Raw genomic sequence first — 27,406 nt, forward strand, 5'->3', positions numbered from 1 at the left:
ATCAGTGCCTGATGCTGAAGAAGGTGGAGACCTCCTTGATGCCAGGCACTCCCAGTGGTAGATGAAGTATGAGCAGCAATTGAGATTGATGCTTCCAGTGCTGATGTTGATGTCGATGGACCAGCCTTCAAAGAACCAAAAAGTTTCTCCTGCTGGACCTGATGTGCCCTCTGTGTCCTCAGTTGCATTTATTTATTTATTGGGATTTATTATCCATCTTTATGAAGAGATTCATCCCAAGGTGGTGTACAGCAGGTACAGTTTAACATAAAACTTACAATTTTGTTAACAGCATAACAACAGTAAAATGACCAAGCATAAACAAAATAAACAAACACAATAAATGAGGTAAACTTGAAAACAGAAAATTGAAACCTAATAAGATTAAAATGAAACAGGATCTAAAATATACATATTTGCCAGCACTGAAATTCAAACTGCAGAGATATAATACAATGTCAGCATAATACTAATGAAACATCTAATAAGCATACACTAGAACATTCAAATAACATAGCTACAACACTAATGTTTTTTCTACAATACAGCTTACCATATAGCTGAGGGGGCTATCAGTTGAGCTGCAGTATTCTGAATTACATGGAACTGATACAAACTGTTTGACTTGACCAGTGTACAGTGCATTACAGTAGTCTAGTCATGATGCTACCTTCGCATAGACCACTGTGGTCAGACTTGTCTTTTCAATATACAGTATGGAGAGTGATTTCATAGCTGCTTTAGGTGAGGAGACAATTTTTTAAGGTTAAGAATTTTGAATTTGCAGGATCAGAGTGAGTGATAAGTCTAGCAATATCCTAAGATTCCTGACCTGTGATTTTAGGGGAGTTCACACTTCCCAAAAGGTATTTTGAAGTCAGGTATTTGTCTACTTGTGTCAGGTACCCAAAGAATCTGTTTTACTTGGGCTCAGGCAGAGTTTGTTGTTGTTTGCCTGTACCTGAGTTGCGGTTAGGCAGGCAGTCAGTTTACTCAGAGCCGTGGGTAGACCTGGTTCAATGGATACGAGCAGTTGCACATCATCAGCACAGATGTGAATTTTGTTTCCATCGACCGAAGCAGCTCAGCCAGAGGCTTCAAGTAGATATTAAATAAAATGGGAGACAGTATGGATCCCTGTAGCACATTACAGTTTAGTGCCAATATACTGTTGTTGGACAGAACTGGTTGTTGTCTGTCTAACCATGTAAATACTGTGCTACTGATAGCTGTTTCTGTCAGTCTTGTAAGCATGATATTATGATCCACAGTGACAAAAGCTGCTGAGAAATCCGGGAACACTAGTATCGAGGCAGATCCCCCGTCATGGTTTCTGTGCAGATTACCAAGAAGGGGTTTGTAAACAGAGAGAAGAAGGATCAGGCTGTTGGTCAGGCACAAGGTACCCGATGTACCGGCTATGCGCATCTGTGGCAGAAATCACTCGATTACATTGGGTGCACCTTTTAAAGCCATTGGGAGTCTTCTTAGACAGCGAGAAAAGAATTGTGTCTAAATTAAATTCCTCAATCTTGAGCGTCAAATAGGGGCAAGGATCAAATCAAGGTCGGTATTCAGGCATAAAAGGAGCCTAAAGAGCTGAGCGAAAACGAAACAAAACTTGAAAATCTGAAAATCTAATAAAATAAAAACTATGAAGAAAATGATAGAACTTGAGGAAAAACATACACGGGAAGGCACTGAATAAATATCTGTTAATAAACGCTGAACAAAGACCATGAAGACGCAACCTTTCAGCTCTGCAGAAAAAAACCAGACTGAGGAACCTGTGCTTACACATGTGTGGTGGGACACTGCTAGAATTTTCTACTTGCTGTATATGATAGATAGCGTCTGCACCGGGCTCTGTCGGATGACATCACCCAGATGTAAGAATACCAACCATTCTTGAATAGAAGTATGGAACTACAGTGTATTTGAGTACAGATATACCAATTCAAGTGCACAGAGTTTCCAGGTGCTTTTTGGCTAGGATCAGGCGACCCTCAGGGGGAGGAATGCTGGCTTCGGCCTAACCCCTGGTAAGCCTTTCCTCAGCTGAGAGGTGCCCAGCTCTACCACCGGCTGCCTTTCAGGTGCTGTGGAGCACTTGCAGCTCATCTGCATATCCTTACAGCCTTCTCCAGGGTGACACCCAGGTCCACTCCGATCCACTCAGGGCCTCCGCTCTAGGTGCCGCGCGCGGGGCATTTTTCTCTGTACATCTAATCTTCCCAGTTGCTAAAGTACCTCAGTCATTTATGGCCCCTATTCACATTCTCTTCCTAGCCCTGTCCCTTCCTAATCTTTTCCCTCACCCCCTACCTCTCTCCGCTACAGGAACTCACTGCCCATCCATCGACTTCATCACCTCACCTTCTCTCCTACCCTCTTGGCTTTTAATCTCCGCCTCTTTCTTCCGTCCATTTTGCCTTCCCCATTCCACCTAAATACCACTCGCCTCCGACGCCTTCGTGGCCACACCTCTCCTACTCTCCTCCGCTCTCTTTTACTCCTTCTCTTACTCTCAGCCGGTGACATCAATCCCAAATCCTGGCCCCCCTCACCAACTATTATCCCAACTCTACAGATCTCACCGCAACCTCTCTAACCTCATCTCTATTTCTCTACTCCCCTCCTCTTCTCCGCCTTTCTCTTGCGCCCTATGGAATGCCCGCTCAATCTGTAACAAACTCGCCTATATCCAGGACCTCTTTATCTCGCATCACCTCCATCTGCTCGCCATAACAGAAACCTGGCTCTGCCCTGATGACTCTGCTTCAGTCGCAGCCCTGTGCCATGGCGGTTATCTATTTTCACATACTCCTCGCCCTGCTGGCCGTGGGGGCGGTGTTGGACTACTTCTCTCTCCCTCCTCCAGATTTCAACCCCTTCTTCCACCTCAATCTCACTGTTTTTCCTCCTTTGAAGTCCACTCTATCCGCCTTTTCTCTCCTCTGCCTCTTCGAATAGCGGTCATTTATCGTCCCCCTGATAAGTCCCTTTCATCCTTTCTCAGTGACTTTGACGCCTGTCTTGCCTTCTTCCATGATCCTTCCTCCCCCTCTCTCATCCTTGGTGACTTTAATATTCCTGCTAATGATCCTTCTAACTCTTATATTTCCAAGTTACTCGCTTTAACGTCCTCCTTTAATCTCCAACTATGCTCCACCTCTCCCACTCATCAAAATGGTCACTGTCTTGATCTCATCTTCTCCTCCAACTGTTCACCCTCTAGTTTCCTTGCCTCTGATCTTCCCTCCTCTGATCACCATCTTATAACTTTCACACTTAAATCTCCTCCCTCCCAGTCCCGTCCTATCTTATCTCATTTATCTAGGAATCTTCACGATATTGACCCTTCATCTCTATCCTCCCATGTTTCAAACCTCCTCTCTACTATGGCACCATCCACGTCTGTCAACAAGGCTGTTTCTTCTTACAACAATACTCTATCCTCTGCCTTAGACACTCTTGCACCTTTGATGACCCGCCCTGTAAGGCGTACAAAACCCCAACCTTGGCTGACTTCTAATATCCGCTACCTACGTTCCTGTACCCGCTCCGCCGAACGCCTCTGGCAGAAATCTCGGGCCCTTGCTGATTTCTTACACTTTGTTCATGCTGACCTCCTTCCAATCTGCTCTTTTACGTGCCAAACAGGATTATTATATCCAACTGACCAACTCTCTTGGCTCTAATCCTCGACTTCTCTTCACCACATTGAACTGTCTCCTCAAGGTGCCCCCTCCCCCAACTCCCCCTTCATTATCTCCTCAGACCCTTGCTGAATTCTTTTACAACAAGGTTCAAAGATAAACCTTGCTTTCTCTACCTCACCACCTCTCCCTCCACTAGTCCGTTCCCCTCTCTCTCCTTCCCCTCATTCCCTTTCCTCCTTTCCTGAAGTTACTATTGAGGAAACTACACTTCTCCTTTCTTCCTCAAAATGTACCACCTGTTCCTCTGATCCCATTCCCACCCACCTTCTTAATGCCATCTCTCCTGCTCTTATTCCTTTTATCTGTCACATTCTCAACCTCTCACTTTCCACTGCGACTGTCCCTGCTGCCTTTAAACATGCTGTGGTCACACCTCTCCTTAAGAAGCCTTCACTCGACCCTACTTGTCTCTCTAATTACCGACCCATCTCCCTCCTTCCTTTTCTCTCCAAATTACTTGAGCGTGCTGTTCACCGCCGCTGCCTTGATTTTCTCTCCTCACATGCTATTCTTGACCTACAATCTGGTTTTCGCCCTCTCCACTCAACCGAAACTGCGCTTACTAAAGTCTCCAATGACCTATTACTGGCTAAATCCAGAGGTCAATATTCCATCCTCATTCTTCTTGATCTTTCCGCTGCTTTTGACACTGTCGATCACAGCATACTTCTCGATACCCTGTCCTCACTTGGATTCCAGGGCTCTGTCCTTTCCTGGTTCTCTTCCTACCTCTCCCTCCGCACCTTTAGTGTTCACGCTGGTGGATCCTCTTCTACTTCTATCCCTCTGCCTGTCGGCATACCTCAGGGTTCTGTTCTTGGTCCCCTCCTCTTTTCTATCTACACTTCTTCCCTTGGTTCATTAATCTCATCCCATGGCTTTTCCTACCATCTCTATGCTGATGACTCCCAAATCTACCTTTCTACCCCTGATATCTCACCTTGCATCCAAACCAAAGTTTCAGCGTGCTTGTCTGACATTGCTGTCTGGATGTCTCAACGCCACCTGAAATTAAATATAACCAAAACCGAGCTTCTCATTTCCCCCCCCCCAAACCCACCTCCCTGCTCCCCCCGTTTTCTATTTCTGTTGATGGCTCTCTCATTCTCCCTGTCTCCTCAGCTCGAAACCTTGGGGTCATCTTTGACTCTTCTCTCTCCTTCTCTGCTCATATCCAGCAGATTGCCAAGACCTGTCGTTTCTTTCTTTACAACATCCGTAAAATCCGCCCCTTTCTTTCCGAGCACTCTACCAAAACCCTCATCCACACCCTTGTCACTTCTCGTTTAGACTACTGCAATCTGCTTCTTGCTGGCCTCCCACTTAGTCACCTCTCCAGTCGGTTCAAAACTCTGCTGCCCGTCTCATCTTCCGCCAGGGTCGCTTTACTCATACTACCCCTCTCCTCAAGACCCTTCACTGGCTTCCTATCCATTTTCGCATCCTGTTCAAACTTCTTCTACTAACCTATAAATGTACTCACTCTGCTGCTCCCCAGTATCTCTCCACACTCGTCCTTCCCTACACCCCTTCCCGTGCACTCCGCTCCATGGATAAATCCTTCTTATCTGTTCCCTTCTCCACTACTGCCAACTCCAGACTTCGCGCCTTCTGTCTCGCTGCACCCTACGCCTGGAATAAACGTCCTGAGCCCCTACGTCTTGCCCCATCCTTGGCCACCTTTAAATCTAGACTGAAAGCCCACCTCTTTAACATTGCTTTTGACTCGTAACCACTTGTAACCACTCGCCTCCACCTACCCTCCTCTCTTCCTTCCCGTTCACATTAATTGATTTGATTTGCTTACTTTATTTATTTTTTGTCTATTAGATTGTAAGCTCTTTGAGCAGGGACTGTCTTTCTTCTATGTTTGTGCAGCGCTGCGTACGCCTTGTAGCGCTATAGAAATGCTAAATAGTAGTAGTAGTAGGTATGCCCTGGGTATGCCCCCCCTCCACCCAAAAAATACTCTATAATTTTACTGCAGGAAGAACATTCATCAATTCCTGTATTCCTCATTAAATCTCATTTCATGAAATAAGAATTTGTTGTTGGTGGGATTTATTATAGAGCTGACAGATTTTACATAGAAAACAATTATGTCTAAGATTATTTTTTATATACTCTGAGATCACAGCTGGGTGCTTGCAACCATTTTCTTTCCCTTGTAATATTTGTGGATGGGCAATTTCAAAAGGGACGTCCAAGTTGCGAGTTGGATGTCCTTGCAAAATGGCGAAATCCAGGGGCAGGGAAAACCATATTTTCGAAACAAGATGGACATCCATCTTTAGTTTCGAAAATACCATCAGGGACATCCAAATTCTTAAATTTCACCGTCCCTAGACATGGACGTTTCTGTGTTTCGGCGATTTACGAAACCAAAGACATCTATGTCAAAAACAACCAAATGCATGCCATTTGGTTGTGGGAGGAGCCACCATTTGTAGTGCACTGGTCTCCCTGACATGCCAGGACACCAACCAGGCACCCTAGGAGGCACTGCAGTGGACTTCATAAATTGCTCCCAGGTACATAGCTCCCTTACCTTGTGTGCTGAGCCCCCCCCCCCCCAAAACCCACTACTGTACACCACTAACATTACTACTACTACTATTTAGCATTTCTATAGCGCTACCATAGACCTTACGGGTGAAGGGGGGCACCTAGATGTGGGTACAGTGGGTTTCTGGTGGGTTCTGGATGGCTCGCTGTTTCCTCCACAAACGTAACAGGTAGGAGGAGGATGGGGCTGGGTCCGCCTGTCTGAAGTGCACTGCACCTACTAAAACTGCTCCAGGGACCTGCATACACTGTCATGGACCTGAGTATGGCTGGCACGATATATTTTGAAAGATGTTTTTTGAGGGTGGGAGGGGGTTAGTGACCACTGGGGGAGTAAGGGGAAGTCATCCCCGATTCCCTCCGGGGGTCATCTGGTCATTTCGGGCTCCTTTTTGTGCCCTAGTCGTAAGAAGAACAGGTCCAGGTGAAAACGTCCAAGTGTTCGTCAGGGACGTCCTTGCTTTTGGCACGCCCAAGTCCCGCCTTCACTATGCCTCTGACACATCCCCTTGAACTTTGGCCATCCCTGTGACGGAGTGCAGTTGGAGACGTCCTAAATTGGGTTTCAACTATACTGATTTGGACGTCCCTGGGAGAAGGACGTCCATCTTCCGATTTATGTCGAAAGATGGATGTCTTCCTCTTTCAAAAATGAGCCCAATAGTCAACTAACACATCCTCTCATGAGTTGTATTTTGTCAAAGTAGACAAGATTAGAAATGATGGCTACCTCTGTTTCTCCCCAAGCCTTTACCTACAAATTCTCCTATACTGAAGCAAGGTCATGTAATAGTGGCTTCAGTTCAAGGAGATTATGGATAAAACCAAATTACTTACCTCTTGCAGGTGTACTCTGTAGATAGCAGGATACAAGTCCTCACAGCATAGGTGACATGTCTGTGGGCGGAGCTTGTGTGAAGACAAAGGTTATCCAGTAGCTGTAACCATAGCGACTGGTGTTTTACTTAATCACTGTCATATTTAAATATCGGGAACTAAATTTCCTTTTACTGAAATCATTACAGAAAGCTCATTTTTGTCAAAACCCAATGATCCACAAATTTTCTGTACATTTTTTACAATTACAATTTTTCCAACAGCAACAGTATAAATATACCCATTGCTCTGGCATTTTCTTTCCAGTCTTCCTCTTATCTTCTCTTTACTTTGCCTCATATGTTGTCTCAGACACCCCTCTCCTGAGCTTATGATTTCTTGTTGTTATTCTTTTGATCCTTCCATCACTTTTCTCCTCTTTGCTTCTTTCCTTCTGATGTTATTCCCCCTATGGATATCTTTACTACCCTTTCCAGTTTCCCTCTGGCCTCTCTTTGTGTTCTCTCGCCTCTTTCCTCTCTAAACCCCCAGTTTATTGATTGTCTCCACTTCCCTGAATCCTTTCTGATGCCTCTACTTTGCTTCATTTTTTTGGCCTTGCCTTCTCTTCTTTTCTCTCTCTCCAAATGTATCCCCTTCAATCCTTCTAATTGAACTGAACTTTCCAACATCCCCTACACTGCTCCTAATGCACAGAACACATGGCCACTGAATGGAGGAGCCATCCTCAAATGTCAGGATGTATGTATAAATTCTACAAGAGGTCAAAGGGCTAATATGGATATGATGGTCAGTCCATGGAAATATCAATTTATACCTAACTTTCTACATTATTACTATGCAGTGCCTCGCTGTATAACAACAACTTACAAAAAGCCTTCAAATCACTGCATTTCTTTAAAGGTTCACATTAAGATTTACTGTTCGTTCAGTCTAGTCACAAAACAGTTTTTATTTTTAAAGAACAATTCATTGTATGAATCATAAACATTTAAAAAGAACCAAATTAATGTGTCAGCTTATTCAAGGTAAAGGTGGCTCTTGCATTGTGTTAACAAATCCTAAATCAGTAAAGTCATAAAACTGAAAAAAGGGGGACTTAGAACAAATAAATACTATACGACACAAACAACCATAGAGTAACAGAAATTGTGCAGCTACCACAAATTTCCACATTCTTTAAAACATAGCAGCACTAATATACATGTAAACTTACTTGATGAGTATTCCCTGATTTGGCAGCAATTCCAGATGGATCTTCCCACCTTCTTGGGTTCTTAAATAAGCAAATTCCTCAAGCATATCAATATCTACAGACATGATTCAGGACTAGTTAACGAGTTTGACATAATTACCACAACCATTTCCTCCCCTCCCATTAACTTTCCAACACTGGATTAGAACAAGTGCCACATCTACTGAAGGAAAATTTTGAAGGTTTTCCGGACAGAGTGACTGTTCATAACATATTCACTTAATTTTAAAAGTAAAACTAAAAAGCAAAGATAGAAACCTTTTTATGGTACATTTACGTTACTTACATGTTACCGTTTTATGATTAATTTCTCATTGTCTCCTTTTAATATACAAGGAAATGGCTAGATCTGATTTTAGATATAATGCAAAGATAATTCTAGATACAGCTATTTTTCAACAGAGAATATACAGTGGTGGAAATAAGTATTTGATCCCTTGCTGATTTTGTAAGTTTGCCCACTGACAAAGACATGAGCAGCCCATAATTGAAGGGTAGGTTATTGGTAACAGTGAGAGATAGCACATCACAAATTAAATCCGGAAAATCACATTGTGGAAAGTATATGAATTTATTTGCATTCTGCAGAGGGAAATAAGTATTTGATCCCCCACCAACCAGTAAGAGATCTGGCCCCTACAGACCAGGTAGATGCTCCAAATCAACTCGTTACCTGCATGACAGACAGCTGTCGGCAATGGTCACCTGTATGAAAGACACCTGTCCACAGACTCAGTGAATCAGTCAGACTCTAACCTCTACAAAATGGCCAAGAGCAAGGAGCTGTCTAAGGATGTCAGGGACAAGATCATACACCTGCACAAGGCTGGAATGGGCTACAAAACCATCAGTAAGACGCTGGGCGAGAAGGAGACAACTGTTGGTGCCATAGTAAGAAAATGGAAGAAGTACAAAATGACTGTCAATCGACAAAGATCTGGGGCTCCACGCAAAATCTCACCTCGTGGGGTATCCTTGATCATGAGGAAGGTTAGAAATCAGCCTACAACTACAAGGGGAGAACTTGTCAATGATCTCAAGGCAGCTGGGACCACTGTCACCACGAAAACCATTGGTAACACATTACGACATAACGGATTGCAATCCTGCAGTGCCCGCAAGGTCCCCCTGCTCCGGAAGGCACATGTGACGGCCCGTCTGAAGTTTGCCAGTGAACACCTGGATGATGCCGAGAGTGATTGGGAGAAGGTGCTGTGGTCAGATGAGACAAAAATTGAGCTCTTTGGCATGAACTCAACTCGCCGTGTTTGGAGGAAGAGAAATGCTGCCTATGACCCAAAGAACACCGTCCCCACTGTCAAGCATGGAGGTGGAAATGTTATGTTTTGGGGGTGTTTCTCTGCTAAGGGCACAGGACTACTTCACCGCATCAATGGGAGAATGGATGGGGCCATGTACCGTACAATTCTGAGTGACAACCTCCTTCCCTCCGCCAGGGCCTTAAAAATGGGTCGTGGCTGGGTCTTCCAGCACGACAATGACCCAAAACATACAGCCAAGGCAACAAAGGAGTGGCTCAGGAAGAAGCACATTAGGGTCATGGAGTGGCCTAGCCAGTCACCAGACCTTAATCCCATTGAAAACTTATGGAGGGAGCTGAAGCTGCGAGTTGCCAAGCGACAGTCCAGAACTCTTAATGATTTAGAGATGATCTGCAAAGAGGAGTGGACCAAAATTCCTCCTGACATGTGTGCAAACCTCATCATCAACTACAGAAGACGTCTGACCGCTGTGCTTGCCAACAAGGGTTTTGCCACCAAGTATTAGGTCTTGTTTGCCAGAGGGATTAAATACTTATTTCCCTCTGCAGAATGCAAATAAATTCATATACTTTCCACAATGTGATTTTCCGGATTTAATTTGTGATGTGCTATCTCTCACTGTTACTAATAACCTACCCTTCAATTATGGGCTGCTCATGTCTTTGTCAGTGGGCAAACTTACAAAATCAGCAAGGGATCAAATACTTATTTCCACCACTGTATGAAGCATACTTACACTCAAAAATATGTAGTGCACACCTATCTCCACAGAATAGGTGGTATGGACACGAAGAAGACTCATTTGTTTGAAAGAAAAGCTAAAAGAGAACTGAAATCTAACCAGAAGCTGGAGAGATTCAAAGGAAGCATCGTGCCCATTTAGCTGTGCCCTGCAAGATGATCATTAGTTCCCATACTCCTGGGCTCATGCTCTGTCTACCAGTCCAGAAAAGAGTTCTTGCACATTTGAAAGCCACCATTGGTGATTGGTTGCTACCAGGTTCTGAAAGCAGTGTATAGAATACTTCTGTGAGAATCCTCTGCCATGCAAATATATGTGGCCCTGTTACTCCTCTTGACGTTTAGTTTACTTTATTTGAACTTGATATACTGCCCTTCAGTACAATCAGAGGAGTGTACAATAAATAACAGTCAGACAGCAACTCCATAAATTGTTAAAGGATGGGGGTAAAGAGAGAAGGTTAGACAAAGCAAATAAGGCAAATTTGCACTTTCCAGAGCAGATGCTGTAACCCACCCACATCAGGGGCAGGAATAGATAAGGAATGCTTGACTGAACAATTAAGTTTTCAAGAGAGATCCGAAATGAGGGTAAGACTGTTCAGATCGGCGCTCTGTTGGAACAGCATCCCAGAGGGTAGGAGCAGTGCAGAAAAAGGCAGAGTGGTAGTTCAATTCAAGGCAAAACAGTGTACAGGGGTCAAGGCCAACTGAGATGAAAGGACCGATTGAAGGACTCTAGTCAGGGTGTAGGGAGAAATAAGAGCTGACAGGTAAGATAGGATACTTGAGTGTAGGATTGTGTGTGCCAAAGTGAGAATCTTGAATTGGATGCAGTAGGGTAAGGAAGCAAGTAGAGGGTGACATGATCTGACCTGTGGGAACAAGACAGAAAAAGGGATGACAGTGTTCTGTACTGTTTGGAGGCGCTTGAGGGATATCTTCAGTAGATTATGTTGCAATTGTACAAATGAGTAGAGACTAAGGAACAAAGAAGAGTCGCAAAGCAGGAATTGCTCAACCAAGAGCGAAGGGAACGAATAAACCTAAGAAAAAAGAAGCAGTTCTTAACTGTAGTGAAAATGTATGGATAAAATGTCAAGGATGAGTCTAGAGTTACACTGAGGTATTTAACAGACTGTACTAATTGAAGTGGGGTACCTTGTACAGAAGGTACTAGGGTAGGAGTGGACGACTGGCCTTGTGATCCAAAAAGCTGTAGATTTTGAGGGGTTTTGGACTAAAAACGAAGAGTGGCCAACCATTGCCCAACTTTGTCTAAGAAGGACTGAAGAGGGGAAAGATCAATATTGAAAACAAGCAAAATATCATCAGTGTAGATGTAAAATGTAATAGTAATGGATTGAATCAATGCAGTGAAGGGGCTTAAGAAGATGTTGAAGAGGACTGGTAAGAGGAGGGAGCCCTGGTGGACTCCACATCACAGAGGGTGTGGGGAGAGCATAGAATTTGGGAGGGCTACAGAGAAGGTGCAACTAATAAGAAATGAAGAGAACCAGGACAGTACTGAACCGGTAAAGGACAAGCCTTTCCAGACGTGACTGATTAATAAGATCAAATGCAACTCATAGGTCTAAGGAGATCGGGAGGATGAAGTGGCCATGGTGTAGGGTGGCATAAATATCATTCAGAAGGGCTGTCATAATAACTTTGGTAGAATGACCTCAGCAGAATCCGAACCGAAAAGGGTGTAGGCAATAGGAAGATTCAATATGTTGGGAAAGTTATTCAAGGACAACATACTCTGCCAATTTTGAAAGGATTGGAAGCTGGTCTGTAGTTTGAGACAGAAGTGGAGTTGAGACTGGGTTTCTTTAAAACAGGTCGAATAACAGCTGCTTTCCAAGATATGTCATCATCGATTACCAATTAAATTTAGAACCCAGTTAAAAATCTTAACTTTAATGCATAACACGTTACACACTGGCAATCCTCTATATTTGGCTTCACTTATTACTCCTCATATTCGTGCTTGGTTTTTTGATCCTTACACGATTCCTCACTATGCCCCCAATTTTCAGAGCCTGACTGAATTTCACCTGCCAAGGAGTTTCTTATTGCATTGCTCCTCAGCTCCGGAATGTTCTTCCAGTCTCTTGAGGTACATAACTTTGCTTTAAGAAACCACTTAAGACCTTTGTTCTTTCCCTGGAATTTGGGGAAAGAGAGGTTTGTGGTTGTGGTCTGTGCCCAGTTACAGCCCAACGTCTACTAACAATATTTTATCTTGTCTAAATAGACCTGCATTGTTTTAATTTGACTATACTAAATTTTTGCTTTGTTTGCTGAGCTTTCAATTTTTATCAATGGCGTTCCTTTCTATTAATTGTAATTTTGTAAACAGATTTGCTGTGTCTTATTCCTAAAAGGTGCTATCAAGTCTAATAAACCATACCCATAATACAAAGAATTTTGGATGCAAAAATGCAAAGGAGCTGTATACGACAGGAGAAGAAAGGCCAATGCGCACAGAACAGAAGAAAGCCTCAAGATGATGGTGTCTGGGGATCTCAAGATAGTGAAACAATGTGATAAGATGGTGGCCAAAGCCAGAAAGATGCAGCTGCATAGATAAACTATTCAAAAATAACGATCCCAGAATCAATCCCTGGTAGAAATCACAATATCAAATATCCAAAAAAAACAGAGAATCATAGAATGGAGTAAAATATAGATAGAAAAAAAAGCCATCGATCTTAATAAATAAATTTTTGTGGAGATGGAAAGTTCTCAGAGTATAAACTCACCCAAGCGAGACTACACCAAAGTGATTTATGTCTCTAAGGGTGGACAAGCTTCTCGATCATAGAACTTCTCAGTGTTTCATATTTTGTGTAAGCAAAAACCACATACATGTGGTTCTAATCACCAAAAAGTGAGTAGCTTAATCTAAAAATTGTAGAGTACTAAGAGGAATCATTACAAAGGAAAATAACAAAATTTTCAGGAAATATTTCTGAGGAAATCTTTAGGAGTCATACCCGGAACTCTGGGAAAACAACGATCTCAATATTAATCATCTGTAATAATATTCATTTTGTTCAAATTTCTGGTCTATTATCATTTGAGTACGGCTGCCGTTGGCCTGCAGGGCAGAAGACTTGCTGTTTAAAAAGGCACTGCATTGATTAGCGCCGGCGGAGCGTCGACGCTCTTGGACCTGGAAACAACTTCATTGCTCCCGAATCATTTAACTACCATGTCCAAAGGAGTGGAGGAGTGAGTTAGAAGTCCATACTGAAACGGAAGTCGTTTACAGCTGAACCTGAGTTGGCGGTGCAACTCCTAAACCCGTAACAGCTATCAGCTTGGAGTTTTTGGCTCCCGTGGAAGTTACTTTAAATATCATCTGGAAAGCGCTCCAGGACCTAATGGTGGTAGTAAATAACTTTGATCAGATATAATCTTATTAGTGAGTTACATGAATAAGCTAATCGAACCCTTTGAGAAAGAAAAATTGATACAGCAAATGAAGTTCTACAGGAGTAGGAAACAGTTAAGATTTTGAAAATGATAACAGCCCAGAAATTTGAACAAAATGAATATTATTACAGGTGATTGAGATTGTTGTTTTCCCAGAGTTCCGGGTATGACTCCTAAAGATTTCCTCAGAAATATTTCCTGCAAATTTTGTTATTTTCCTTTGTAATGATTCCTCTTAGTAATATAAATTATTACTTAGTAATATTAATTCAAAAGGAGTGAAGCCTGTGAAACATGGGATTACCTTAATCAGTGGGAATTGGATTAGAGACTCAAGTGTTCGCATTGTTAAATAATTTCTGGTTTTAAAAGAGAAAAAATGAAATTAGGTGTATTATTTCTACTAATATTGGACATAAGTATGTTTCCAACAAAATAAATTGAATATACACCATTTTGGGTTTGAAGAAGCCAACCAGAACATCAATGTGGAATAATGATTCAGATAAATAATAACTGGGGATAATCAGGTTAATACCACGTTTTTTCTGTTTACTGTTGTTTAATTGATCTCCTTGGCTTGTTTTACTCTCCCTATTTTGTGGTCTAAGGAAGAGTATAGAATTAACTGATTGAAATAATTCTTGTGTATTACTTTCTCTGTATTTCTGGCAAGTTATTTTATTGCTTGTAAATTTAAATTCTTATAAAAAAAGAAAGGTACTGCGGGTGTGTGTGTGTGGGGGGGGGGGGGGGGGGGGAGAGGCCAGACCATGCGGAGAATTGAACCACGGACACCTTGTGTGTGTGTGTGTGTGGGGGGGGGGGGATAGGGAATTCAGAGAGAACCTTAGGCACCATGGGGGGGGGGGAGAGGGAATTGAGAGAGAACTGCAGGCACCATGTGGGGCGGGCAGGGGGAAGGAATGGAATTGAGAGAGAACCATGGGCAGGGCTAAAAGAGGAGGGAGATATGCCAGACTGTGCGGGATGGAAGGAGGGAATTGAGAGAGAACCATGGGCACCACGTGTGTGTTTGTGTGTGTGTGTGTGTGGGGGGGGGGGGGTTGGGAGAGGCAATTGAGAGAGAATCTCAGGCACCCTGGAGGGGTAGGGAGAGAGAATTGAGAGAGAATTGTGAGCATGATGCGGGGTGGGAGGAAGTCAGCTGAGAGAGAACAGCAAGCAGGGTGAAAAGGGGAGAGATGCTGGGGGGGGGGGGCTGAGAGAGAATCACAGGCACCATGTGGGGGGGGGGGAACTGAGAGACAGCCATGGGCACCGTGTGGAGGGAAGAGAACCATGGGCACTGTGTGGAGGGGGGAGGGAATTGAGAGAGAACCACAAGCACCATGTGGAGAGGGGAGAGAGATCCTCTGGCACTGTGGGGGGAGGGGAGAGAGATCCTCGGGGCATTGTGGGGACAGGAAGAGGGAGGGAATTGAGAGAGATCATCGGGCACGGTGGGGGGGAGGGGCAGTAGTGTTCCTAGGGTGGCTGACACCCGGGGCGGATCGCCGATGCCCCCCCCCCGGGTGCAGTGCGACCCCCCCACCCCCTGGCGAAAGGCCACCTCCCCCGGCGAAAGGACACCCCCCCGGGTGCATTTTTACCTGCTGGGGGAGGGGGGTGCCGCACGCCTGTCTGCTTCGCTTGTTCCATGCTCCCTCTGCCCCAGAACAGGAAGTAACCTGGGCGTGCACCTGGGGCGGACCGCCCCCACCTTGGTACGCCACTGGGGAGGGGAGGGAGAGGGAATTGAGAGAGATCATCGGGCACGGTGGGAGGGGGGAGGGAAGGGAGAGGGAATTGGGAGAGAACTGTGGCCACCATGTGGGGTGGGAGTGCGGGCAGGGCCAGAAGGGAAGAGAGAGATGCTGGACTGTCCATTGGGGGGGGGGGGGAATACAGAGAAATGCTAAACTAAGGGAGAGGAGGATGGAGGGAAGTGGAGAGAGAAGAGAAAGGGAGATATGTTGGGCTCAGAGGGAAGGAGGGGAGAGAGAGAGATAGATAGTGGACTTGGGGTGGAGGGAAGAAAAAGAGGTAGACTTGAGGGGGGAAGTTTGGGAGAGATATAACGGACCTGGGGGTAGAGGGGAGGAAGGGAGAGAGAAAGTTGGACATGGAGATGGGAAAAAGGAAGATACTGGGCCTTTAATCAATGGCACAGCTGGGGGAGACATGGGCCCCTCCACCTTGGGTACATGTTCAATGGCTGGAGGGATAGCTGAAGCCCTGGTAGCCAAAGAAATCTGCTGCCTGAGTCACCCCCTTCCCTCCTCTTACTGCCTCAGGAGTGAGGAATTCAGAAGCATGCCTCCAGCCACCTACGCTTGCACTCCCCAAGCATATTAAGTTCATGAATGAACTCAGCATGCTCAGGGAGTGCCAGTATCAGCAGCTGGAGGAACCCCGTTGAATTCCTTGCTCCTGAGGCAGTATAAGCAGGAAGAGGGCGGTTTTGGCACTGGATTTCTTCTACTGGTGGGGCTTCAGCATCCCCACCAGGAAAGGTATGACACCTAATGTGGTGGTGGGGGGGGGGGGGAGGAAGGAAGAGGAAACGAATGGCCCCCTAATTCCCCCATGCCTCCTCAATAGACTGCTGTCCTACTTTAAACATGTTTAAATATGCCTTCCATTAATTTGAAGTGAAAATGTACAGCCTTACTGTATATAAAGCAACAATTCTCTTCCCTTTCTAATTATTCCATAACCTTTCTTAATAATTAGGTGTAAAACACTACAAGCAAATGAAAAACCAAAATTTTGGTAAAATCCATAAATTACAGCTAAATATGCTACATGCTACCATTTTGGTATGAGAAAGAGTGGGATGTTTGACCACGGAAACCAAAGACTGGAGAGATGAATTCTTCAAAAGCAAACGTTTATTTCATAAAAAGACTCGACACAAACGCTGTGTTTCGGCCGCTAGGCCTGCATCAGGAGTCTACAAAAAAAAAAAAAAACGTACACACACATATATATATATATATGATGTGAAAAACAATGACAATATATATATACAATGACAAAGAGGATAAAACTGAACAGGCATATTAAAACATTAACAAATGTATTTTAACATAAAATAAAAAGACAAATATCTGAAAAAATACATATAAAATATGTATAAAAAAGTATATGTATATTAGGAATGACAAAAAATATATATACACAGATACCTCTCATGGCAATATTTGTGTACATGAATAAAGGTATATACTTCCAAAAACATAATTAAAATATATGAGACAATATATATACATACACATATGCCTAATATCATGATACGAGTATATTAAAAAAGAAGGTAATAAAAGAATAAAAATTATATAATAATAAGAAGTATAGCAAGATTATATGCTTTATGCAAATCATCTGGTCCATACAAAATGAATGATAAAAAGCCATAATGACACAAGTGTGCCTTATAGATATCATTTGGATCCATATATAGAAAATGGGAATATAAAGAGGCAAAAAACATCTATCTTAATCCAACACCAAATGTTTTGTATGAAGAATGTACTAACAGAATGGTATGTGATTAATAATGGTAATATCATGTGATACTAAATAATGATGATGGTGAAAAAATAATAAAAATAAATAAAAAATAAAAATAGCAAAAAAAGTAAAAAAAAAATTAAAGATTAAAAATGAAAATGTAAAGATTAAAAATTAAAATGAAAAGAAAAAGAAGAAAAAAAGAAAAAGGAAGAAAAAAAAAAAGAACAGAAGGGGGGGAAGGGGAGGGGGAAACAGAAGGGAGGGAAAAAGAAAGGGGAGGGGGAAACAGAAGCGAGGGAAAAAAGGGGGGAAGGGGGGCAAAGAGGAAAAGGGGGGAGGAAGAAGGAGGAGGGGGAAAAGGAGAAAAAAGGAAAGGAAGGAAGGGGGGAGGGAAAAGAAATACAAAAAGGGGGGGAAGAGGGAGGAGGGGAAGAAGAAAAACAATGGAAAACAATCTCAGTCTTAAAGGATTAAACTACTACTACTACTACTATTTAGCATTTCTATAGCGCTACAAGGCATACGCAGCGCTGCACAAACATATTTAGTAGTGAGGGTACATTATATCAAAGTCGTGTGTATATTTATGAAAAGGTAAAATGACAAGTTAGCCACACCAGGCTATGCCTAATATTCTAAACAATTATTAGAAAATTATTGGAAAAAGATGTGTGAATGACTTAAATAAACAGTTATGGTACATGAAGTATGAAAAGTAATGCTTGTTAACATTCTGAACAGGTACTAACCTCAATAGACGGAGAGCATCTGATGTGCGGATGTTGAAGAATATGGAATGGTTATATATGAAGTCAAAAAAGTCAGTCTGCAAAAATATTAACATTTAAACAGTGAGTGAACCCACAGTCTGTAAGGAGTTGTTTTGTTTTTAAACATGATGTATATGGACTTGTGGAGTCTAGGCAAAGTGATGGAAAACAGAGCGAAAAAAGACTTGCTTGCCGACAGGTATAGTTTCCAGCTTAAGCGAAAGGAGAGACGTTTGCACAGATGGTCCCTTAAAAGGCGCCAAATTAGTAGGAAATGATGTTAGATGGTAAATGAAAATGAAAGTAAAGATGAAAAACAGAAATAAGAATTTAAAATATAGTGAAATGTAGGTTTTAAGTTAAAATGTGGGATACAAAGAGTTTCCTGTATGTCATTGAAGAACCTGGGGAATTATTTGAAAGTCGGATGCCACGACTGGAGTTATGATGTAACTGTAAGGTTCAGATGGTGCAATATTTCTACGAAAGAGAGAATAGCTTGCTGATGGTTGGTATGGCCAGGTAATGAAGAAGAAGAGGGGGAGGGGGAAGGGGGAAAGGGAAAAGAGGAGTGAGAAACAAAGAGAAAAAAAAAAGGAAAAGAAAAGGGAGGGTGTGTGTGGGGGGAAAGGGGAGGGGAGGAAAGGAAAAGAAGGGGGGAAAGGGGGTAAAAAGGGAGGTGGAGAAAATTAAAGAATTAAAAAAAAATTGAAACTTAAAAAAAACGAAAAAATATTAATAAAGTAAAAAAGAATAAGCAAAAGATGAATAATAAAAAAAATGATGAAATAAAAAAAGGGTAAATTAATAAAAAGTGTGTTGGTACTTTACTAGAATAGATATCAGATGATAATTTTAAGTAGAACTGGGAAAGATAATGAATGTGCAGAAATAAAAATATGAAAATAAAAATGAAAAATTATATATTGAGTGTCTCAAGAATGTGTTAAAGTGCAGAAGCATATTTGAACTATGCTGGGTGTATTGTCTTCGTCAACATGGAGATGAAAACGCAAAATTGTGATGAAAAAAAATAAAAAAATTAAAAAAAATTAAAAAAATAAAATATAAAGAGTGAGGTAGTATGCATGTATTTTGACTTATGCTTAACCCCGCATGATTATATAGGCAATGGGATATGCAAATCGTGAGAACAAATTTGCACTATACATGCAAAATGACAACTTGTTACATAAAAAGTGTATAAATCAGAAGCCACCAGGGTTGAGTGATATAACTGAATCATGAGATACTAATGCTTAAAGAAAAGAACGGAAGTCAATCTCATTGTTTAAGCCTTTAGGGATCAAGGTCTGCAGTTCAAAATCAACTTCTTTTTTTAATATACTCGTATCATGATATTATGCATATGTGTATGTATATATATTGTCTCATATATTTTAATTATGTTTTTGGAAGTATATACCTTTATTCATGTACACAAATATTGCCATGAGAGATATCTATGTATATATATTTTTTGTCATTCCTAATATATATACTTTTTATACATATTTTATATGTATTTTTTTCAGATATTTGTATTTTTTATTTTATGTTAAAATACATCTGTTAATGTTTTAATATCCCTGTTCAGTTTTATCCTCTTTGTCATTGTATATATATATTGTTGTCATTGTTTTTCACATTATATATATGGAAACTTAAACACGTAAAACCTTTCTTCCCGAGGGAAATATTCCGTAACCTAATATTGCAACAGAATCTATGCGGGATGTAAAGAACAACTCACAAAGAAACTTCAGACCGCTCAAAACACAGCAGCCAGGCTGATATTTGGTAAAACACGATTCGAAAGTGCCAAACCCCTCCGAGAAAAACTACACTGGCTCCCAATCAAAGAACATATTACCTTCAAAATCTGCACCTTGGTCCACAAAATTATCTACGGCGAAGTCCCAGGCTAACACAGACCTCATAGATCTACCAACCAGAAACACAACCAGATCATCACGAACATATCTAAACCTCCACTACCCAAACTGCAAAGGACTCAAATACAAAGCAACCTACGCATCCAGCTTCTCCTATATAAGCACACAACTATGGAACTCACTGCCAAAAGCTGTGAAAACAACCTATGACCATCTAAACTTCAGGAAATCACTAAAAACCAACCTGTTCAAAAAGGCATACCCTACTGACCCAACATAAATGCCTAAACTCTGCAACACAGCAAAACCAAAGCTCGTAATGGACACTATATAACCTCTCTTCTCTTCAATCCTCATTGTGCCTGAACCTTAATCGACCACATCATCACCATGTATTTGTTTCTCTACTGGCCTTGGCAAACGCCTTTACGGTACTATGTAAGCCACATTGAGCCTGCAAATAGGTGGGAAAATGTGGGATACAAATGTAACAAATAAATAAATATATATATATATGTGTTTTTTTTGTAGACTCCTGATGCAGGCCTAGCGGCCGAAACACAGCATTTGTGTCGAGTCTTTTTATCAAATGAACGTTTGCTTTTGAAGAATTCATCTCTCCAGTCTTTGGTTTCCTTGGTCAAATATCCCACTCTTTCTCATACCTTGTGTTCTTCCGTGGGATATTCGAGTTCTCCGCCTCAGGCGGATTATGCTGGACACATGCTACCATTTTGACATTTAAACTTACCAGCAGACAAATTTAGGATCTAATTCTCTGAACCTTTTCTCACATTCTGTGTCCTTGGGAAAAAATCATTGATAAATCAGGTCCTTAATATTAGTTTTTGCATGTTTAGTTTACCTTGATTCATTCCTAGTACCCATACAGAAAAGGATACTTGTAACATAGTTGAAAAAATTCTCATACTGGAAGTTCCCCTGCTGACAGATTTTGTTGACAGCTTTCAGAAACAAGTTCTCTCCCCTTGGCCATTCATGTTGAAGCAGTACTATCACGTGACCAAGTGCCATGTCATCCCTGTTGTCTGTGAATGCTCTCAGCTGTTGGAAAATAGTCCATGATTGTTTGAAAATCAGGAAACTGGTAATTCATTAATGGGGGGGTGGAGGGGGGGAGGTGTGGTTTGGCTGTATACACACAAGTTCTAAATTACATTATAAAACACAAATAGATCTGAACACTATATTTCATACTTTTTCAGAACTACAATCAAAGATTTTAGCACACTAGCTGCCACACGTCAGAACTGTAATGTTTCATTTTGAAAGGCTGATAATATATATTATACCAAGACAGCCACCACAAACTGAAGCCATTCTAAGATAACCCAACAATGTGCAGAAAGGCATTCAAAATCTGGCGACTCATGCCACACTGGGTCAGCAAAGGTCCCATCAAGCCCAATATCCTGTTTCCAACAAGGGTTAACCTAGGACAAAAGAACCTGGCAGGATCCCAAAGAGCAGAGAGATTCAATGCTGGTTATGTCCAGGGATAAGCAAAGGCATTCCCGAAAGTCAGATGTTCCCAACCCAGTTCATGGGACACACCCAGCCAGAGACACAAAATATTTAACAAAAATACAGACTTTGGAAAAACAAAAAAGTAAATGTAATCACTTTTGGGTCCTTTTACTACACCATGGTAAAATCTGTAGTTACTGTGGTTTACACAAGAATATACCACACAGTAGTTGCAAATTTTTCTAATAATGGTCCCACGATAAAGTGGCAATTAGTGTACGGTACTGGACACAGTTAATGTACGAGTGCTTACCACCTCATAAATGTTACTGTGCATTAGCAGGTTAGTGCGCAATAAGTGTAACACACTAGCTGGCTAACACTAACACACCCCCTGACAAATTCAGAAAATTTCAGTAACGTGGTTTAAAACAAGGAAAAAGGCAAACTACTGCAAAACCCTTTAACGCAGATGCACAGTAGCCTGCTTGAGCCTTAACTGTTCATTAATTGCTTAACGCACTTTAGTAAAAGGGCCCCTTTTAATTTCAAAACTCAAAAATGCAAAAATTATATTTTAGTATATATGTTCAGAAAAATTTCATCACTATCTTGCTGGCGACTATTAAATCCAATCATGGCACACACATATAAAGCCCACAATCAAAAAACAACTGCAAAAATCAACGTGTACAAATCGGTAAATAAAATTAAATAAAAATTGTACTTATTTGTTCTATGAAGTCTCCCTTAAATTCCACATGAAGTAGAAATTAGATCTCACCTGCTAATCTTCTTTCCTCTAGTTCCTCCAGACCAGTTTTGATGAATGGCTTATGCACTCCTACCAGCAGATGGAGACCGAGTAACACGAGCCTCAATACAGCCTAGTGCCAGCCAGTATTTTGATGACAAACCTAAATGAGTATGTCCCTCAAGTCTTTTTTAAATAACTAACAATAAGAAATATAGGGAAAACAGGGAAGAGAGATCTCGCTGTACCATTTCCAGTTGTTCTTTTTATTTTTTTGCACACTGCTACTTTTCTACCTACACTTTGGAATGGAATTCCCCTTCCGCAGCTGAAATCCTAGGTGGGCTCTGAACTGGTATGGAGGAACTAAAAGAAAAATTAGCAGGTAAGAACTAATTTCTCCTTTATTAGCATTCCTCTAGACCAGTTCAGATGAGTGGGAAGTACCAGAAAGTAAGCTTCATGAGGAAGGGGCCACTAAGTCCACGGACAAAACTCACTGTCCAAAACTAGCATCTTGTCTTGCCTGGATATCCAGACAATGTTGTTACAGAAAGGAATGTAATGAGGCTTGATAGCTGACCTACAGAAGTCCAGAGGCGGTAACAGGCCACACTCTACCCAGGTGGCTGCCCGTCCCCTTAGTAGAGTGCACCATAAGCACTGCCAGAACTTGACACCCACTGAAGAAATATGCTGAGGCAATAGCTTCCCTTCAACCATCTCGCACTGGAAGCTTTAGACACCGCTTCCCCATTTTGTTGGCCTCCAAAGAGAACAATAAGCCTATCCGAACTATGAAAACCTTCTGCTCTCCTGAGTTACTCTTGAAGGATTCAACGGATCTCCAGATGATGGAGAGACTTCTGCTCCACATCACCTTAGCCATCTCCCCAAACTGGTAACACCACCGCTTGGCTCACCTGGAAAGGAGATATCACTTTAGGCATGAAGGAAGGAACTGTCTGGATGACTACCTTTTCCCTGTGAAATACCAGGAACAGTTCCCTGCACAACAGGGCTTGCGACTCAGAAATTCACCTTGCCGAGCAGATCACCACTAGGAAAATCATCTTCAACATCACATCCTTCAAGTTCACCACTGAGATTGGATCTAAGGGCAACCCAATCAGGGCTAACAAGATGTGGTTTAAATCCCAAGGAGAAACTACCATATGCCTTGGTGGCCTAATAAGTTTAGCCCTCAACTCAGAAAACAAACATCTGGATTCAGAGCCAGCAGTTAGAGCAGGACCCCAATAGCAAGCTAAGGCCATGATCTGCATCTTAAGGGAGGATATGGCTAAACCTTTATCCAAACCTTCCTGCAAAAAATTCAAAATATCCAGAACTGTTACCCACAAGGGCACCTTCTGCTTAACCCAGTACCATGCTTCAAAGATTCTCTAGACATGAACATATGCCAAGGAAGTGGACCTGTTTCTAGTGCTAAGCATGGAGGAGATGGATTTTGCTTCTTCATAGGCCCTTACCACAACAAGCTGTCCAATACCAGAAGCTGAACTGGAGCCCCCATTGCCAGGTGAATCAGATCTCTCAGTCTCCAAGGGCAATCGGGGCCCACCAGTACCACTGGGTCTCCATGCTTTTCTATCCACTGAATTGTTCTGCACAGCAAAGGCCAAGGCAGAAACACATACAGGAATATGGTCCTTGGCCAAGGCATCTATTCCTTCCACCTGGCTGTCCTTCCTGTGACTGAAGACCTCGAGAGCTTTGCATTCCACGCTGCCACGCTGCTACGCGCGCACACACGCACACACGCACACGCACACACGCACGCACGCACACACACACACACACACACACACACACACACACACACACACACACACACACACACACACACAAGATTGCAAATCTGCAAAAAGACTTATTTTCAAGCAAGGATCACCATCAAAGCTCCTCCATCACTCCAACCAGCAGCAGAAAGAATTAATCTGAGCCTCAATCAAAGTGAGTTAGTATTAATCTAGCATAATTAATCATTCTACCTTGCTAACAATATTTATCTCGTGGCACATTTTCCTTGTGTAAAATCCCTAAACTGCCTTCTAAAATGATTCCATTACCTGTATTATAAATAAAACTATTTGTACCTGAGAATAACACTCTAGCCCTTATGTTCTGAGCACATTTCCTTAAACATTATACAGTTCAGGTTAATGCAATTCCCAAAACACATACATATCCTTACCACATTATTAGTGAAAGGGAAAGGGGAAATGGGACTTGATATACTGCCTTTCTGAGGTTTTTGCAACTACATTCAAAGCGGTTTACATATATTCAGGTACTTATTTTATACCAGGGGCAATTGAGGGTTGGTGGGAAGGGATCAGAAGGAATGCCATTAAGACTCCTCTAAGAAGTAATGTGGGTCTGAGTCCCATGAACAGTCCCAATCAGACTCATCATACTCACAGCGGGCTGTGCGAGTGTGTCCGCCTTGGCTGAGTGGAACTATGTTCACGCCCTGATGAATGCCGAGGTACAGCCCTACTGTCCGGGAAAGCTTCCTCCCCCGACATCGAGAGTGGTACCATATGCATCGATGTTGACACTCTTTGAGGTGCCAGCATCAAAGTTATCTGCACAGACAAGGAACGAGCCTCAGGGAGAAACTAGGGCACAAGCATACTACCCATATCTCTTACCATTTCTCTTTATCCTGAATACTGTGTCTAACACCTACTTCCTTTCTTTCTTATCGCTTGTGCTCCCTCCTATTTGGTCTCCCATCCCTTCACTTCACATTCCCCTCTCCCTGATGTCTTCCTCTTTCTTTCCACTCACCTCTTACCCTCCCCACTACCTTTTTTTTTTTATTTTAATTGAGATTTTCAAAAAGGTATATAAACTCAAGCGGTTCAATATCAAATATACCAGAAAACAGGTATATAAATCCCCTAGGCTGCTACAAAAGTTTGCCCCATAGAAAACATTTCAAATTCTGAAGTTACTACATAAATTAAACGATGTAGAAAAACTCGCCCAAGCAGATCCTTACATATAAAAGAACAAAAACATCCAATCTTCTTCAAGATACCTGTTTGGACGTACCAGCCCACAAAAGATAACAAAGTCTTTTAAAACTTGTCTTGACACCCATGCTTTAGGGCTATAAGATAACTCATGTAGTAGGCCTGCCACAAGTTAGGCTTAACCTAAAGAGAGCAACATGCTCGTTCTCCAAAGTTTTGCTATCTCCCTTCTAAGGATAGCCAAACAGAGCAGTAATACCTGAGACAGGTTTAAAGGACATTCTTGAAGGGAGACAATGGAGCAGAAAATCTTTGGATCTAATGGTAAGTGTACATGGAGAATCTCTGAGAAAGTTCGACACCACTCAGCCCACAAGGCTAAATGAGAGGACAAGTCCACCATATGTGAATATATGAGCCCACTCCACCATGAGCTCTCCAACAAAACTTTGAATATTTTGAAGACATATGATGTAGCTTTGTGGACCTTCTTTTCCCCTCCTGTTGCCATACTCTCCCATCCTGACCCCCATCCCCACCAGTGGTGTACTCATAGCAGAGGAGGAAGGATCCCCAGGTGCTAGCCTGAGTGGAACCGTTGGAGCTGGAAGATCAAAAATAAAAGCAAGGGGCCTATGTGATGTGTTCTGTGTTGGCAGGGTGCATAAATATAAAGATTGGTCCCACGTGCTGGAGATCCATGGTACGCCACTGAATCTCACACTCTCATTTCTGCCCCATTGTTCTTTCCTTCTTGTGCCCCAAACTTCTCTCATCTTTTAACCACCCCGTCGTCTTCCTCTCTTCTACTCCTTTTACCCAATTTCCTCTCTCTTTCCATCCTGCCCCTCCCCATCCCCCTGACCCTCTTGCCACTTTGAAATCCCCCCCCTCCAAACCAGTCCTGCCTCTACTTTTCCCCTCGCTTCTCTCCCCTACTCCTCATCATTCCAAGACCCAACACCACACTCACGTCTGTGTCCCACTGCACCAATTTCTTCTCTCTTTATGCTCTTGCTTGCTAAAACTCCCTTCTCTCTGCTTCTCAGCAGTGATAATGCCTCAGGATCCTTCTCCTCCAACCATGTGATGATAATGATGAAGATAACTTGATTCAAGAAGACAGACTATAACACTAAAGCATAGAGGGACTCCAATAGACAGAGTCAGCAGTGCAGTCACAGGACCAAGGAAGGGAGCTGCAGTGGGCTCAGTGCTAGATAAGAGATGCTGAGGCAGGAAAAAAAACACAGAACTGTGATGGTCCGTGCAGGGCTCCCAGCTCATTTCCTTAATCAGTGTACAGCACTGTGTATGTCTTGTAGCGCTATTGAAATGATAAGTGGTAGAGGCAAGATGGCGTCCAGAGAGGTTGCGAGTTTGTGAGCTCCAGACCTCCAGCAAACTTTTTTTTGAGGAAGCAACCCTTAAACCCCAGATATATAATGGGGAAGAGGGAAGGGAAGATTGGGATACAGACCTCCTCTAAGCCTGAAAATCCCCCTCCCCGACAACCGACCCTGGAAGAATTTGGAGTCCAGAAGCAGGAGACTGCGTTGGCTGGGTCCGATGGTAGTCAGCTGGATCAAAGAATAGAAGCTGCTTCGCTGAGTCCGCCCATGCTCTCAGCTCCTCCGAGACCCGGATGCAGTTCGTTGGCAGCAGTGTTGCAGCAAGAGACGCTGACCAAGGAGTCAAGCCTTCAAGCAGCAAGAGGAGGTCCTGCTGCCACATCAACCCCAGAAATGCCATCAAAGGGAAATGTGAAGGTAGATAACCTCACTTCTCTTTCTAAGCTGGGAACTGCACCGTTGGAAACTGGGGTATTTAAAAAGCCAGCAGTGATAACAATGGAAAGCCTGTGGGATGCTATTCAAGGTATGAACACAACCCTTATTCAAGTAACAAAATCTATTAAAGAAGATTTCTCTGAATTAAAACAATCTCAGGAGCTCTTGTCTGGCAGAGTTCAAGTAAATGAAAATAAAATAGATCAATTAAGTGGAGATATTAAGACTGCACAAGGCTTAACAGGATCAGTGATTAAGGACAGGGATATTCTGGTTAGGAAACTGGAATATCTTGATAACCAAGGGAAGAGGAACAATTTAAGATTTCTAAACTTTCC

The 27,406-nt window shown here is 42.5% G+C and overlaps 1 protein-coding gene across 2 annotated transcripts in view; it reads right to left on the reverse strand.

The window, feature by feature from the left end:
• Positions 1–27,406, reverse strand: part of INTS10 (integrator complex subunit 10) — a 328,250-nt gene that overhangs the window by 13,746 nt on the left and 287,098 nt on the right. For both annotated transcript variants that reach the window (XM_030194553.1, XM_030194554.1), the window contains exons 15-16: positions 20,934–21,096; positions 8,341–8,434 (exon numbers count right to left, since the gene is read on the reverse strand). In XM_030194553.1, coding sequence (XP_030050413.1) covers positions 8,341–8,434; positions 20,934–21,096 — 257 coding nt within the window. The remainder of the gene's footprint in view (positions 1–8,340; positions 8,435–20,933; positions 21,097–27,406) is intronic.

Source organism: Microcaecilia unicolor, chromosome 2 (assembly GCF_901765095.1).
Source record: "Microcaecilia unicolor chromosome 2, aMicUni1.1, whole genome shotgun sequence".
NCBI classification, from domain to species: domain Eukaryota; kingdom Metazoa; phylum Chordata; class Amphibia; order Gymnophiona; family Siphonopidae; genus Microcaecilia; species Microcaecilia unicolor.